The sequence below is a fragment of the Hyaena hyaena genome, unplaced genomic scaffold, assembly GCF_003009895.1.
Source record: "Hyaena hyaena isolate Hyena2069 unplaced genomic scaffold, ASM300989v1 scaffold_438, whole genome shotgun sequence".
Taxonomy (NCBI): Eukaryota; Metazoa; Chordata; class Mammalia; order Carnivora; family Hyaenidae; genus Hyaena; species Hyaena hyaena.
The window spans coordinates 465,582-481,040 of record NW_024081071.1 but is presented as its reverse complement, the minus strand read 5'-3'; the positions used below and the strand labels follow the sequence as shown (position 1 = coordinate 481,040).

At 46.5% G+C, this 15,459-nt stretch overlaps 1 protein-coding gene across 9 annotated transcripts in view; it reads right to left on the bottom strand.

Annotated features, from left to right (window-relative positions):
* Window positions 1-15,459, bottom strand: part of NPAS2 (neuronal PAS domain protein 2) — a 161,474-nt gene that overhangs the window by 27,354 nt on the left and 118,661 nt on the right. For all 9 annotated transcript variants that reach the window (XM_039253109.1, XM_039253110.1, XM_039253111.1 and 6 more), the window contains exons 7-10: window positions 14,556-14,669; window positions 3,491-3,609; window positions 2,716-2,798; window positions 1,857-1,963 (exon numbers count right to left, since the gene is read on the bottom strand). In XM_039253109.1, coding sequence (XP_039109040.1) covers window positions 1,857-1,963; window positions 2,716-2,798; window positions 3,491-3,609; window positions 14,556-14,669 — 423 coding nt within the window. The remainder of the gene's footprint in view (window positions 1-1,856; window positions 1,964-2,715; window positions 2,799-3,490; window positions 3,610-14,555; window positions 14,670-15,459) is intronic.

The window sequence follows — 15,459 nt, the reverse complement described above, 5'->3', positions numbered from 1 at the left end:
AGTGAGAAATTTTTGCCTGAGCCCTGGGGCAAGTCCTTCAGATGATGAAGGTAATTCTACAACCAGGGTGGCCTTGCTGCTCTCGAAGAGTCGGAGGCAGCCAAGGCTTGAGGTAGCCCTGCCTCTCAAACTTTCACATGCCCATGAATTACTTGGGGATCTTGTTAAAATGGACGTTCTGATTCCACAGGCCGGCTGGGGATGCGTGAGAGTCTACAGGGTAGCCAACTCCTCATGATGTCCTTGCTGCTGTTCGAGGACCGCACTTGGAGGAGCGAAGGGTTAAAGTTATAACTATTAGCCTTAGGGGCACCCGGGTGGCTCAGCTGTTTTTGGCTCAAGTCATGTCTCAAGCCCCGCATCGGGCTCGCTGTTGTCAGCCTGCCAGCCCAGAGCCCGTTTTCAATCCTCTGTACCCCTCTCTCTGCCCCTTCCTTGCTTGCACTCTCCCAATAAATAAATAAATATTTTAAAAAATCAGCCTTAGATTCTAACAGAGGATCCTGATGAACTTGAGCCGACTCTTTTTTTTTTTAATTTTTAAAAATGTTTTATTTATTTCTGAGAGAGAGAGAGAGAGAGAGAGAGACAACGTGAGCAGGGGAGGGTCAGAGAGAGAGGGAGACACAGAATCTGAAATATGCTCCAGGCTCTGAGCTGGCTGTCAGCACAGAGCCCGACACGGGGCTCAAACCCACGAACCGTGAGATCATGACCCGAGCCGAAGTCGGATGCTTAACCGACTAAGCCACCCGGGCGCCCTTTGAGCTGATTCTTTTGACTAGAAGTGAAAGTTATAATGGGCACTACTGACAGGATGTCTATCAAAATACAGTGTTGGTGGTCAATTTATGTGTCAGGATCCGTAGGTCACTATGACTAAAAATGTTCCTGTTTAAAACTAGAGCTTGGCACTGAAAATATGGCTTTAAATGGCTAATTCTTGACTCCTCTTGCTAAGTGAGAACCCAGATATGCTTGTAATCCTCCCTCCCCCCACCCTACCCCACAACATGGGGTGCCTCCCCCACCTCTGCCAGCCTGTGGCCCTCTTCTGTGGCAGAGAGCCTTCCTGGTCCCCTCCCCTAGCTGGGTAAGGGACCTTCTCTGCCCCCCCCCCCCACCCCCCGCCCCTGGTATCCTGAACACATTCCTCCCAATGCAGGGACAGCATCCTATAAGCGTCCATTAGACCTTGCTCCTGCAGACAAGCAAGGAGAGTCTGATCATCCTTATGTACTGGGTCTAGTTCAGTTATCTGGCCTGTAGCTTGTGACCAATATATGTCTGCTTACAATGAACAGTGATGTGAGTTCAGTAGTTTGTCTTTGAAATGTATTGAATAGGGGCACCTGGATGGCTCGGTCTATTAATTGTCCGACTTCAACTCAGGTCATAATCTCATGGTTCATGGGTTCAAACCCCGTGTCAGGCTCTTTGCTGTGAGCGGAGAGTCTGCTTCAGATCCTCTGTCCCCCACCCCCCCGCCCCTCCCCTGCTTGCGCTCTCTATCTCTCAAAATAAATAAACTTAAAATAATGTATTGCATAACTTAGAAAAAATGGCCATCATCACTCACCTTATTTCTCATGTAAGATTAAACAGCTTACAAATCTAAAGGATACTGGGAAGGTGCTGGGGGGTGGGAGGAGGCAGAGCAAAGTCAATTCCAGGTAAAAACTCAAACCACAAGGAGCTCTGCCACACTCCTACATCATTTTAGAGAAAACAAAGTGTTCCTCCTCAAGAAGAAACCAAGTAATAAGCGGACTTCCAGGACCCAGAGTCCTGCTGTTGGGGCTTTGTGGAGGGTGCTGGAGGCCGCTGGGCGCTGCGGCGGGGTGTGCGGTACTCACAGTGCTGATGGCACCTGGCCAGGAGCTCCAGATCGTCAATGTGGTAGTAGTCATAGCCTGAGGTCCCCAAAACTTCAAAAGGCAGGTATCCTATGATGGGAGGGGCTCTGCCAAGCAACGGGGATAATTCATCAGAAAGCAAGGTCTGCCTACTACACTCACTGTGGCGGCACCTCAACACTGAGGGCACCGTCTGCATGTTTCATGATCAACACCGAGACCTCATTTCTCAAGAACGAGGGCAGGATGATAATTTTGCAATGGTTCGAACCAGAGAGGCTGTGTTTTCCAAAGTGCTCAACCCTTCCGGCATTTAGATATTCAGTTTCCTTAGCATAACCTGGGTTAAATAATAATACATTTTATCATTACTGAATAATTAAAAACAGCTATCGACTGGGTCAGTCCAGTCCCAACGCGTAATACAAACTTAAAGTTGGGGAGGGGAGATTTCTCGTTCTTCAACTGTGAAAAATGTTACAGAAGAAAGGAAGAAGGTTAAGTTACAGGGACAAGAAGGTATTGAGAAAATTAAGACGAGGAGTTTCTCTCCCATCTGCCCCTGCCTTCCAGGGACTGGAGAGGGTCCCGAGTGGGCCAGGGGTGAGAGTATCCCAATGGTGGCCCTAGGCTGTGGCAACTGACTCTCCGGAGATGCTCGGACCCCAACATGGATCGTATCCACCTGAAGTTGAAGGGGAGCTGCCTCGCTCTTGGCCAGGAACCATTTTCCCTGCTGCCAGAAAGCTCTTCTCCTTGAAGGGACAAGGCCCGACTTTTCTCTCCCAAGGAGAGCCTGGCTCATGCAAACAAACACTTGAAAAGGACCCAACCCAAATATGTTTTTCTTTTCACAAACCTGTGATCCAGAAATAAAAATTTCCATTCCAAGCTATGCCTTGAAGTGAATTCCTCTAAAGGTTCGTCAACTATGCACATTTCCTGTATTAGAAGGGAAAAAAATATTGCTTGGGGTGCCAGATGCTCACCCTAGGTCGGTTCAAGAACACGTGGTGGGTAACAGAAGTTAAAACCATTTAGAGCAAGTCTCCAAGTTGTGTTGGGCTGCAACTCATCATCTGTAGCTAATTTCAGTATTAGTTGATACTAAATTTATTTCACAAGCTGGGGAAAAATACCTAAGAGCCAAAATGTCACACCACTCCCTTCCCATTATCTGGAAGGGCGGTAAACATGTGGAAAATGGCTTTTCATCTGAGTTTGAATGACTAATTTAACTCAGCATTCATGCCATGGCTGTTAAAGCGATCACGGGTGAGAGAATACAGACAAGCCCTGGGTTTTGACACTTGGTCCTCACCTCCGTCCGCCCTGAGTGGTATTAACGCTGGTGTGAAAGGGAGGAGGGTCCACAGAGTTGCGAACGAGCATCTCTGCAGGCTGAACAGCAGCGGACGCTGCCTTCCAGCAAAAGAGCTCCTAGGAAAGCAGAGCTAGGGCAAGGGGTGTGTGGCACAGTTCACAGGTACCGAAACCAGACATTTCAACTTTCCAGAGTCCGTAGCAACCTCATTGCCATCTTATTCTTTCCCATAAAGACGGTTAACGAACTGCAACTAAACGTGACTCAGTTGTCCTAGCTTCACAGGATGCACGCTCTCCCAGGTACTTGCCTTTAAGAACTGTGGTGTTGCCAGACGGACCGTGGCGATGAAGCAGACCTCCTTCCCCAGCGGCAGCCGGCAGGACCTTGAAAGGGTGCTGTCAAAGCCGTTACAAGAGGGGCTAGGCACTGGGGTGGGAGGAGACAGGCAGACGGGTTAGCTCTGTGTGGCACAGCGGCCGACCCCGACCTGGCATCACTGTCGGTCAGGGCTTCACGTTCATTCGCTCTCTTCATTCGTACAACAAACACCTCAGTGAGGTAGGTGCTACTATTATCCACCCTGCATGGGAAATGGGAGGCCCAGGCTGTGAGGTAACCTGCTCATAGCCAGAAAGAGTTGGAATCCAAGTACCAGCAGACTACCCTGCCTCTCGCTCCCCGTAGTCCTACAGCCACTTAAACTGTTGTGCTGGGAAGAACATTCCACAAAAGGAGAAGAGAGCCTCGCTCTGCAGTACGGGCCCACGTTCTCACTTCGGGGTGTGTTCCCCAGTCAGACGTGGTTTCTGATCTGATGGGCCCCTGGCATTTGTTGACCCCCCCTTCCTATCCCCGGTTCTGGCACAGCACACCTGGGATTCAAGGGCTTTCTGCCCTGAAACTCCACATGAGGCCCAGGCTGGTGCCGGACTTGGCCGGTGCGACTGAGGAAGTGGGCTCAGGACCCAGGGTGCTGCCCAGAGGCACGCAGTGTCCCCCACAAACTCGCTAGTTCTGTAGCTCTGCACAGGTGACAAATCCGTTCACAAATGTCTTCTATTCTCACAAGTCTGGGAAGGTGTGACTTTCCTCATTCTACAGATGAGGCTGCTGAGGCCCAGAAAGGTTATATGTATTATCCAAGGTGGCTCAGAATTGAAATAATGGAGCCGAGACTCTACCCAGGTCTTCCGACTCCAAGCCTGAAGTTCTCACAGGGCAGACAGGGGATTGCTCAGGGCCTGTGCCCACCTCGGGGCTGAGAACAGGCCCCTGCACGTCCTCCGCGGAGGTGCCAGCTGGTACCAGCTGCCATCTTCCTCGGGAGCTACGGAGCTGGCTTCAGAGTGACTGTGGAGAACTGCTTTACCTTTTGGGCCTGGGAACAATTCTGCTATTTTAGGCGGAATACGCTCGGTGGGAAAAAGAACCTTTAAATATAGGAAAAGTCGATGGACTATGTTTATGGAATTCTTGAACTTGGCTACCCAGTGGATTCCTTGGGACCTTTTACATGGCCTCCCAGATGCCCAGACACCATTCCCAGATCAGCTAATTCAGGGACTCCAGGTGTGAAGGCCAGACACTGGGGCTTTTAAAAGCTCCCGCATTTACTACTGTAGCCGGGGTTGAGGATCGTTATGCTAGATAATCTATACTACCTCTTCTTTTTCAGATGTAGTTGATTATATCCTGAACTAGATCCTGAATTCTAACTACATTTCTGAACTTGTAGATTTAAACATAGTTGTGTTTTCCAATTTGAGAACATATAAAGCAACAGAAAATGAAATGCGTTCTAAAAGGAAATCTGCAAGACTTTCTTTGGATTTTAGCTTTCCAATAATTTTGGTTTTATATGTTCGTAGGTTTCTAAGTGATTCTATAATGTGGTCTTCTATCCACTAACATGAATAAATTCATTTTACCAAACATATTCTCTGAATTCATTCACATAAATATTAATATAAATGTTTCCAAACATGAATATAAAAGGGGCAAAGTAGAAAACAGTGGTCCCTGCAGAGTTTACATCTGTCATTAGTTGGCTTAGTCCATTGTAGGTTAATGTGGAGGGTGAGCCAAGGGACTCCCCAAGAGGAGAGGAGGCAATCCCTTAAGGGAAGGGTCTGCTGATGTGAACATCTGCATAATAAAAAAAAGACATTAAAAAACCTCCCAGATGGGAAATACCCTCGCTGCTTTAATCTAAGAGACATCAACTTCCAAATAAAGACTTAATAAAATTCTCCCCACTCTTTCAGAAAATCTAGGCCTTCGAAGCAAACTTCTAAGGACCTTCTGGAAGTTTCTAGAGAAAATCTCTCTCATTTGTCTCTAAACCATGTGCCTTGCTGGAATGATCCTTCTGGCTACCAAAGTCATGCCTTCTTTGGTGATCTACCATGAGGAAGACGGGGACAGAAGGAGCGTGGGAGAGGGAAACACCAGCCCCTAATAATTTCTTCAAGGGGCAGAGACCACGGAAATTATGTGAAATGTTCTGCAGAGCTTACTAGCTGCCCTGGCTGCCTCCCAATGCAGTTTTATACCAGTCCTTTTATAACTTCTAAGATTCTAAAGATGAAAATGCACCCCACAGGGGAAATTTCATTATTGCTTATAGCCTGCACTTGATAAGCTAGATACTTTACAGAGGCGCCCAGAACCAAGCCAACTCCTCTTCTAAATGAGCTTTCTCCCCCAAAACCTTAAGCAGCTGAGGGCTTGATCAAAGGTGATGGTAAATCAAGGATGAAAGTTGTAACAGAGGCCAACAGGATAACCTTGGGGTAAGTCAAGGGGAAGAAGATACTTTAAACATTTTGCCAACTGCGATTCAAATGACTTTTATTCACAGCATGAGCCTCCTCACAGATTCCAGAGTCAACACATGAGCAAACTGCTCCCTGGGACTTCAGAGTAATATTTAGCACTTAGAATAACTTCTCTGGCACTTCTTATCCCAAGGTAGTTAAAAAACATTAATTAAGGATTTAATTAGTTGTTTCAATTTAAGTAATAGAAAAAACATATCTAATTACAACTGGCTTCCTGAGCCTCTCGGAAGGATTAACCAGTTGATGCAGACACAGCCCTATTTATCAGATCCCTGTCTACTTTCCTACTTCTTTCTTCCGCTGCTGCAACACACACACACACACACACACACACACACACACACACGTAGCATCCATGCCACAGACAAAAGCAATGATTTCTTGCTACATTTTTTGCCCCTGGGGTTGTCTTACTTGAAATTGATCTTACTCTCGCCCAAAGCTAAAGACACAGGTTTCCCCATGGCAGGAACTGGGTCTAGTTCTCTGTCTCCTGCTCTGAGCAGGCATCTTGCACACAGCAGGTGCTCAACATGTGTTTATTGACTGCATCTCTGACGAGAAGACCTTCCATCTCACACCCAAACTACAGCTTAAGACCTTGCTGGGGAAGAGAACTTCTGATCCCAGTCCACAACGGACACACAAGCCTCAAGACCTCACTGGGGCTCCGCTTCTGCAGCCCAGCTTGGTGCTGCTGCGGGCTGCCTTGCCATGGGAGGGTGCCTGCGGAGCAGGGTCCTGGGTCCCACTGCCACTCGGGCTGGCTCACTGACCTACTGGTGCATTTACACTGGTCAGAAGGACCTGGACAAGGTCTGCGGCAAATCGGCATGTCGCAGTTGCCCTCGGTGAAAACAGCACTGATGCCCATATGGGTCTCAAGCTCAGAAAAATGCAAGGCGGTGTTCTGCTTTTAGCCTTCCTATTAAAACAGGCCATGGGGGTGATCAAGCCCTTCTTTGCTCCTGAACCTTTCATCACAGTCTCAAATTTTAGAGACCCTGGAAGAATTCTGCCTTGGGCTTGCCCTCTAGGGATTCTGAACAGAAGAGAGCCCCGAGGTTCTCCAGAGAATAAGAGTGATTACAGTCTGTCTCTCCTGGTGTCTGGGGTTGGCTTCCATCTCAAAGGTGACCTCTCAAGTTAGTCATATAAAGAAGATAAGGATGTCTGAAGGGGCAGGGAGGTCTCAAGTAGCGTGAGACATTTTTGCCAAGGGGTAAGAAAGAATGAAGGAGAAGCAGAGGTGGAGACGGTGAACATTAGCAAATAGCAAAGGTGTAGAAAGAAATGGAAGAAGATGAACCTATGGTTCCTCAGTACTGGTTCCGTCATCAGGCCTAAACAATTAAGTATTCTGATCAGAGATGGCCTGCTTATGATAAATTAGTTGCAACAGCTGTAGGAAAGCACACTAATAGTCCACAAGGAGAGTGACAAATAGCTTTCTCAGCACTTCTTAGAACAAACGAAAATCAAAGCCGAAAGGTGTTCAGGAAGACGTGAAAAAATCAGTGAGGAGGCTTGCTGAGAGAAGAAAAATGTTCTCAAATCTCATTTATGATAAATGTCCAAAATGTCTGGGCTACAGTGTTGGAATGTTTAGGAAAAATAATTTCCTGAACATTCACAAGAAATCCTCTCCCTCTAATTAAGCACTATTTTCAGAGTCTTCTTTTTTTCTTTTCGTGGGATGGTATGCTTTACCCGATGTGTTCTGAATAGCCAGGTTATTGGGTTCTTAGGACAGCTGCAGCAAAATAATCCTGCCCTGGTTTCTGGCCCAGGGCACCACCTAACTAGCTGGGGCAAGGCGTGGTGGCTCTTTGCTTTCTTTCCACCAGTTCTGTTTGGCATCAGAAAGAATGAACAAGGCCGGAGACAGGCGGAGAGCCACACAAAAAAGCTAAGGTTTGCAATTTGCTGGATTGAAAAAATTACTCAGGTGGGAAAATATTTGTCTCACTTAAATATATCTTCTTTCCCTCGGTGTTTGTTAATTAAAATGAGTATTTTGGGGGGCCAGGAGATTGTAATGGCATTGACAAGATATCCACCAGAAGGTTGGAGTGGACAGGGCCCTATGATTTGTACGCTCAGGGAAGTGAACTTTGTACAGGAAGTTGCCCCCTGTCCTCCAAAGGGATGTCTTGTGCACATTTTTTATCACAATTACTGGACAATCTCTACAGAAATGCCCTGCTCCCAGGCTGGAACAAGGAGAAAGATGTGTTTGATAAACCTATGACCGTTCCTCACTGCTCCATTTCAATATGGGCTCTAGATGCTCAAGCAGGACAATGACCTTGGGTAACATTTTGTTCTTTATTGTGTTCTTAATTCCTCCGCAATCTAATCTGGCAGCAATGACGACTGCTGGAGAAAGATGTGGCACTTCCCTGTGGGGGGAGGGGAAGGAGAGGACACTCTCCTTCTTGCTCTTGGGGGCCAGTGACAGATAGATGACACATCCTTTCCCGGAGGCTGTCCTTCCTTTGCTAAATTCACGGTCTCCATTCTCAGTGAGGTCTGGTGGGAGTGGATTTGTTCTCCTAACTGAGAAATCTTAATTCAGCTCAGGAAAACAAAACAAAAAAAACCCCCTAAAGCCATAAAATGAGGCAACCTACAGAAATCCCACGGAACATACGGATTCAAGTGTTGTAAGCGAAAAAGCCTCCATTTCTGCCAGTATTTCAAATCTGGTTGTGTGGTTAGAGGCAAATAGGTAAAATGAGGGCAGGGAAACTTTTATACTCTGGTGTGTGGTTTCTGGAAAGCCCAGAGTGGAATGTTTGCTGAGGGTGACCTATTTGGAACCACACCAACAACTTTTGAAATACTGCTTTCTGGATTTCAGTCAGATGCACATTTAAATCCAAGTCTGGGGGAGGAGCAAGGGCTTAAATAGAGGATTGCCTTCTTCTTGGCATGAACTTATCTTTCAGGAACTGGAACCTGTTTATTAGGACCCCTGAAAGCAAAGTCTATTCATTACGCCTTTGAAAATCATGTGGCTGGTTCCTCTCCAGTAAGAGCGGTGGGTGGGGCCGTGGGACTCGGGTGGGGGGTTGGGAGAGGCCCCAGAGGCTCCTCTATTGAACTGGAGAAGGAAAAAAGATGGAAGGGTGTACTTGTTGGAGGTATTTTTAAACATCTGTTATGGGACAAACATAGCCCTGAATCAAGTTAATTTCATTTCACCCCTCTTCTGGAAATGTTGTGCAGAGCAGAGGTAGACCAGGGGCTGTTCCCACCAGTGGTGATTTCTGGCGCTCCAGGCCACATGGCCAAGATCAGACAGTAGGCTTTTTATGGGAAGAGGAGGAGACATGTGGTTCCGTATCCCAGCTCAGATTCCCTCATAAAGCTTTTCACAGACTTGGTTAGAAACCGTCCTAAAGTGAAAAAGTTCTAGGAAGGCTACTTTCTTGTTCCATTTCCTGACACGTACTTCTTCACGTTTATCAAAAATCTAGGTTAAAGATGGGAAGTACCATCTTCACCTTCCCCTCCCAACCCCGACCCCAAAACATCTGTACCAAAGGATGAAGTCCGAAGAAGTGACCGAGATGTGCAAATACTGAAGCAGGGGAACATTCCATTTTGTTGAAGTGTTCAGGCAATGGTTGCTGTGTCTGTGCAGCCGAGGTGCATGATCGCCTGCTGAGTCTGGACATGTCCCACTGGAGAGTTGAACCTCAATAACAAGGGCAAAGGTGCTTTTGTGCCTCCCCACACCCCAAATTCCTAACTCGACCTACTTATACTGGTGACAGAGCCAGATGAATTCTAAGCAGTAATCTGAGTGAACAGGCAAGCAGATGGGGGTCTGTATCTAGGTAATTTAAGGGTCACCAAAAGCCCTGTCTGGATCACTGTCACCTGTCTCCCTTGCCCTGACGACAGGGCTTAAGGTCCAAGGGTACCTACAGATGTTGAGTTTTGAGTCACAGCCCACACCTCCATCAGCCTTAAGGCAAATTGGTTGATCAGATGAACAAGAGGCATGGAAGAAAGTGTGTCATGAACACTACTGGCAGGGCTACGTGGCTGAGGGGCCTGGGTAAGGACATCAGGGAGCACCCAAGGAACCGAGGTAGGGAAAGAACTTGATGGGGGTGGGGGACACAGAATGGGGAGAGAATGGAGACCAAAGATGACCATACACTGAGCATGCACTGGTCAGCGGCCACCCAGTGCACACAGCTCACAAATCAGAAGTTACACATGTGCCAGTTTGCCCAGCACGCACCAAAGTGGATTTAATCTTTGCTTTGTATTAAAGGCCAAAGAAGTAGCAGGAGCCCTCCTGGAAGCCACCATTCCATCTCTGGGGTGGGGTCTGGAGTCAGTCAAGGAGAGCTCTATTACTAGCTTTCAGTTTTGGAAAAGCCTTATTTCTTTATGAGTCAAAAGTTGGGTCTGAGCCATGCCTCTGTCCCCTACGTCCAGGGCTAGGATCTCTGAGCCTCTGTCTAAGCCAACGTACTTTGATTGAGCCTCACTTATGTACCAGGTATGGACTGCAGAGGCCCAGGAAGGGGTGCAATGAGTTCACAGATCAGTAAAGGTCATCACCCTTTCCACTCCATTATTGATAAAAATGAGAGACTTGTGGGGTGCCTGGGTGGCTGAGTCGGTTAAGCGTCCGACTTTCGCTTGGGTCACAATCTCGCGGTTCGTGGGTTCGAGCCCCGCGTCGGGCTCTGTGCTGACTGCCAGCTCAGAGCCTGGAGCCTGTTTCAGTCTGTGACTCCCTCTCTCTCTGACCCTCCCCTGCTCACACTGTCTCTCTCTCTCTCTCCTAGAAATAAAAAAAACAAAAAACCAAAAAAAACCCATTAAAACAAAAAAAATGAGAGACCTGTATCTTCCTGACAGGCATAAAAAGAGAATGCACCAGGCAATACTCCATAAACTCAACAGCCCTACAGAAATGACAGGACTTTTCCTGAAAACGGACCAGGGTAGGGTTTCCTACATAGTTCTTTGAAGTGTGCACAGGGATTCTATTAAAATAAAACCAATGTTCATAATCATTTGTCTTCTCTACTTAACATATTGCTTTGCAAGGTGTGCCATGCCTGGGGACTCAGGGAAATTGCATGAGGTGGCTGCGTACAAACCACATTTTGTACTTTCTGTATTTGGTGCTTTGACATTTTGGGGCCTTGCAGACCCTAGAGGAACTGCTCCTTTCAGGGCTGGCCAATTCCTAGAAATAGGGCATGACTCACTTTCCAGGGCACCTTTCATAGGCAAACCAACCAACCTAGGGCCCACACCCCAACCATCTCCTTTATGGGTCTCTCAGACTCTGTGCTACTACTATTTACTTGCCCTAATCACCCGGGTCCCTGAGAACTAGAGACAAGCCCCTCTACCCAAGAGCCTACTAAAATTATTCAGACTCACCAAACCGAAGCCTGTTTATGCTGCCCCAGTCAATCTTTTCCACGGAAACCACACTAGGAAGCTCTTGCCCACATCGCCCACTCGCTCTGCCTCCTGACCTACCCTGGTGCTTCCCCATGCGGCCTCTATGGTGTCTTGTGCCTGTTTTTAGAGATCTGGGAGCATAAACCCATTTGATTTCAAACAAATCTTGGGAATCCTTAAAACAGCTTGGTGCATGGGTGCACGACATCTGATGTGCACGGGGATGGACATCATGGACCAACAGCATGCCTGGTGGCAGGGACAGACCTGTGTGCTGCATCTACACCTTTAATTTCAACACAGATTTGCTTTGCAAACATAGCAGAGCGCTGGGTTAAGGGTAGGAGCTCAGGGTTAGAATGGGTATGAATGTAGGTCTCCCACTTCCCATAAATGCACCTCTGATTCTTATGTGCATTAGTTTCCTCCTCCGTTAAGATGTGACAATGCCAACAGTACCACTAATAAGGTTGGCAGGAGGACTCAATGAGATTATCAGTGCAAAGACTGGGCCCAGGACCTGGGACTTAGGAAGCACTCCTAAGGTGAGCTATTGTCCAACGTTTATTCAGATGTAAACCTACAAAATCAAAATTAAAGTATTTCTTACGGTACGTTAAACTCTATTTTATAGGTCAAAAATAATTGAATGTTGGTGATTTCATAGGGTTCCATCTTAGAAATTCATTTGCTTCTGACATTGTTGTGGTCTCTTTTCATCCAAGTGAGAATGATATTTCAGGTTTCCCACAATTACATTTGAAGACTCTTGCCTCGGGAAAGCCCCCTCAACTTTGGTTTGTTCAACAGGCTCTGGAAAGACATTCTGGAACTCTTGGTTTTTAATCATCCACTTTTCAATGCTGTGTGTTTACAGCAGTAACAGTTTCCGGGAAAAAAATTCACACATAATTTCCACACATTCTTTCAGGCAAACAAACACTGTCTCAACTTGAAGTGAAAATAAAGCTTTGCTGGTTAAAACAACAACAACCACCACCCAGGTATTCACAATGAAGCCTGGAGCCTGCCTCTTTCCTTGAAACCCTCTAAAATGTGATAAGCGACAGGAAGCTTCAAAGTGATATTCAGCAGCATCTTAACGGAGAGTTGTGGAAATGTAAATTAACAAAAGATGTGACTGCTGCTCAGCAGCCAATCACAGGTCTGTTCCTTAATTAAGCGGTGTGCCGTTGTCATGGGGACATGTGGGCGCAGCATCCCAGACTTCCCACAGTCTTGGCACTCTGGGGGCCAGGGTGCCTTCCCCTTCCTCGAACGCAGCCACATGGGATGTTCTGGTACTCCAGCAACTGGCATCATGGCCATAATACACACTTTAAGCAAACTGCGAACCACTGCTTATATTAATTCAAGGATAAAGCTGTTGAAAGGGGCACCATAGGCGTGAGGAGTACCATTACAGTTTCTATGGGATGGCATGTAGTATCACAATAGTGCGGTGTTTCAAAAAGTCCATGACCCCTTTCATTAGAAGCCCAAGGTTCTTTCCAATTGTACAATTCCAACCCCACCCTGAGATCTCCTGAACTAGAATCTGGGTTTTAACAAGCTGCCTCACCAGGGCTGGCATCATGCCGTGTGTCCTACTAGGTGTCTCGTAGGTCACTTTCTTGAACTAGGCAGCCCAACCAGCTACCATTTACTTATTTGTGTGGTTCATGGAACATTCATCTCATGAGGGTTAGGAAAGCCGTTCAGAGGAGTCGGGTTAGGCATGGTCAGGCTTTGGCTTTATCCTTTTGGCCCAGATTTAGGGCACCACTGCAAAAGCTGACCTCCCTTCACTTCCAACCATTTAGGAACCCCGTTTGGGTAGGTTCCCAAACAGCGCCAAGTTAGCCAAGGAGTCCCTCATCCGAGCATGAGCCCTAAATATTAGGCTTGAAAATCACTTTGGCAGGACCAAAGTGTTTAGCATCTAGTTCAGACTTTTAGACAAAGTAGGTATATTTATGCAAACAACAGAGGATCGTTTGAGGGTGAAGGAAAGATCCTGGCTAGCTTTAGCATTAGGATTTGGGGCCATTACGTTGGCTGATTCTAATGGTAACTCTGGGTCTGATTTGGCGGGTAATGGACTCCATCATGGGTCCAGAGGCTGCCCAAGCAGGGCTGCCATCAACTCCCTGGAGTCTCCATGTGTCCATCCATCATTTCTGTGCCTCATCTTCCTGTCTGTTTTCCTTTGGTATTTTTCTCCTTTCCTCCCCCGCCCCTCCCCCCATCCCTGTCAACATTTCCTTCTGTTTTGGCTATCTTTGAGGTTTTATGAAATGCTAGATCATTCAAAGTGATTTGTTTTGTGTTGATGTTTGAGGAGCGAAGCAAATAAAATGTAGGCTTTTCTGTGCTAGGCTCCACAGTGGGGCTGTGGGCTGCAGACTGTACTTCAAAAGTTCTGCCATCGGGCCTACATTCCCATTTTCCTAGGGTCAAAAGTGAAACTGAGGGTGTCAGTCTACTTTAGAGGTACAGCTGGAGCTTGGACCATTAGTCATCTGGGTACTTTCAGAGAGTATGATTTTTATACTTGGCTAATCTGCTTGATAATGCATCCAAATGTGGATTTTGCTGGCTCCTCGTAAAATGGCCACTTTCCATGCATTAGGGTCAGAGTGAGCAGAAGACCTATGTGCCAGACCCATAAGAACATGCTCACAGCAGTTCTGGAAAAAGGAGACTGAAGATGCAGAAACCAAGGTTATGGATCTTCACGTCACAATGAAGCCCTGTTTGGCTGTGTGTAGGCTGAGCCTGCTCTTTATTAACTGGAAGCTGTTTCCCACAGTACAGAACTACTCGATCAGCCTGAAAATAAATACATGAATAAAGTGCATTTCAGTGGGACTTCATGCACTGGCATAAACAAGTGTGGGAGTGCGTTCTTCTCAAATGGGAGACAGCATTTATGAGCACAAAACACATCTTGGGAACATGAAAATCCAAATGCAAATATGAAAAGCACATATTCTCACTCCTCCTCCCTCAGGGATTCTTATGCCCCCGTGTGCACGTTTGCATGATAAAAGACACTGCTGCAATTATATGACAATTAAAGCTTACCATTGTTGTAAGAGCGAAAATTTCCTACAAATTTTATGTATTCATAAGTTGGAAATTCCTTTGGGTTCAAGCTGCCTCTGAGAAGATGGCAATAAAACTCTAAATCGTTGTCAGCTGGGCCGTTAAAGAAAAAAAAAAAAAGAAAAAGGAACATGAATACAACATAGATTCTAGACTAAACAAGTTTATCTTTGTGTAACTCATGGGCTTTAGTCTACACACGGCCAGGACATTTCTCTCATTATGACTGACTTTTGGACATGGTTTTATAACCTTTGCAGAACAGGGGGTTCCCCCCCATAGTCTATATAGATATTCTTGCATTCTGTACTTGGGCCCAATTAGTCTTAATTTGCTCACAGATGTCTGTGGTTGGTTATGTCGGCATTGATTAGTTCCGGTTGTTTTCATATGGTGTATTAAAATAAAGCTGCTCATATAGAGCTGCTCTCTTTAATTTAATCTTTTCACGTTGCTTTGAAGTAACATCAGATATACAGCAGGACAAATTATTCATGGAAAATGGACTAAGGCTTGAACAAGCACAAGTCACTTGCATTACCTCCACCACAGCACACAGTTCAGCGAGCACTGAGGCCGCCCTTTCCATCTGGGTTGCCAGTTTTGAGGAAAACTTTAAAATTCCATAAAAACCGCAAATGTATAGAAATAACCAGATCACAGCCTCAGGAGAAGAGGATTTGGAGTTTTGACCTAATTATTCAGTTTTCAGTTGGTTACTCAGTTAACATATACATCTAACTTTACAGTGCCCTCCAAACTAAGCAGACTGTTCCCTGATTTCTGCAGTCTTGGTTACCAAAAGACTCTTGTGTTAAAAAAAAAGGAGAAGGAGGAGAAGGAAGGAGGAGAAGGAAGGAGGAGGAGGAGGAGGGGGAGGAGG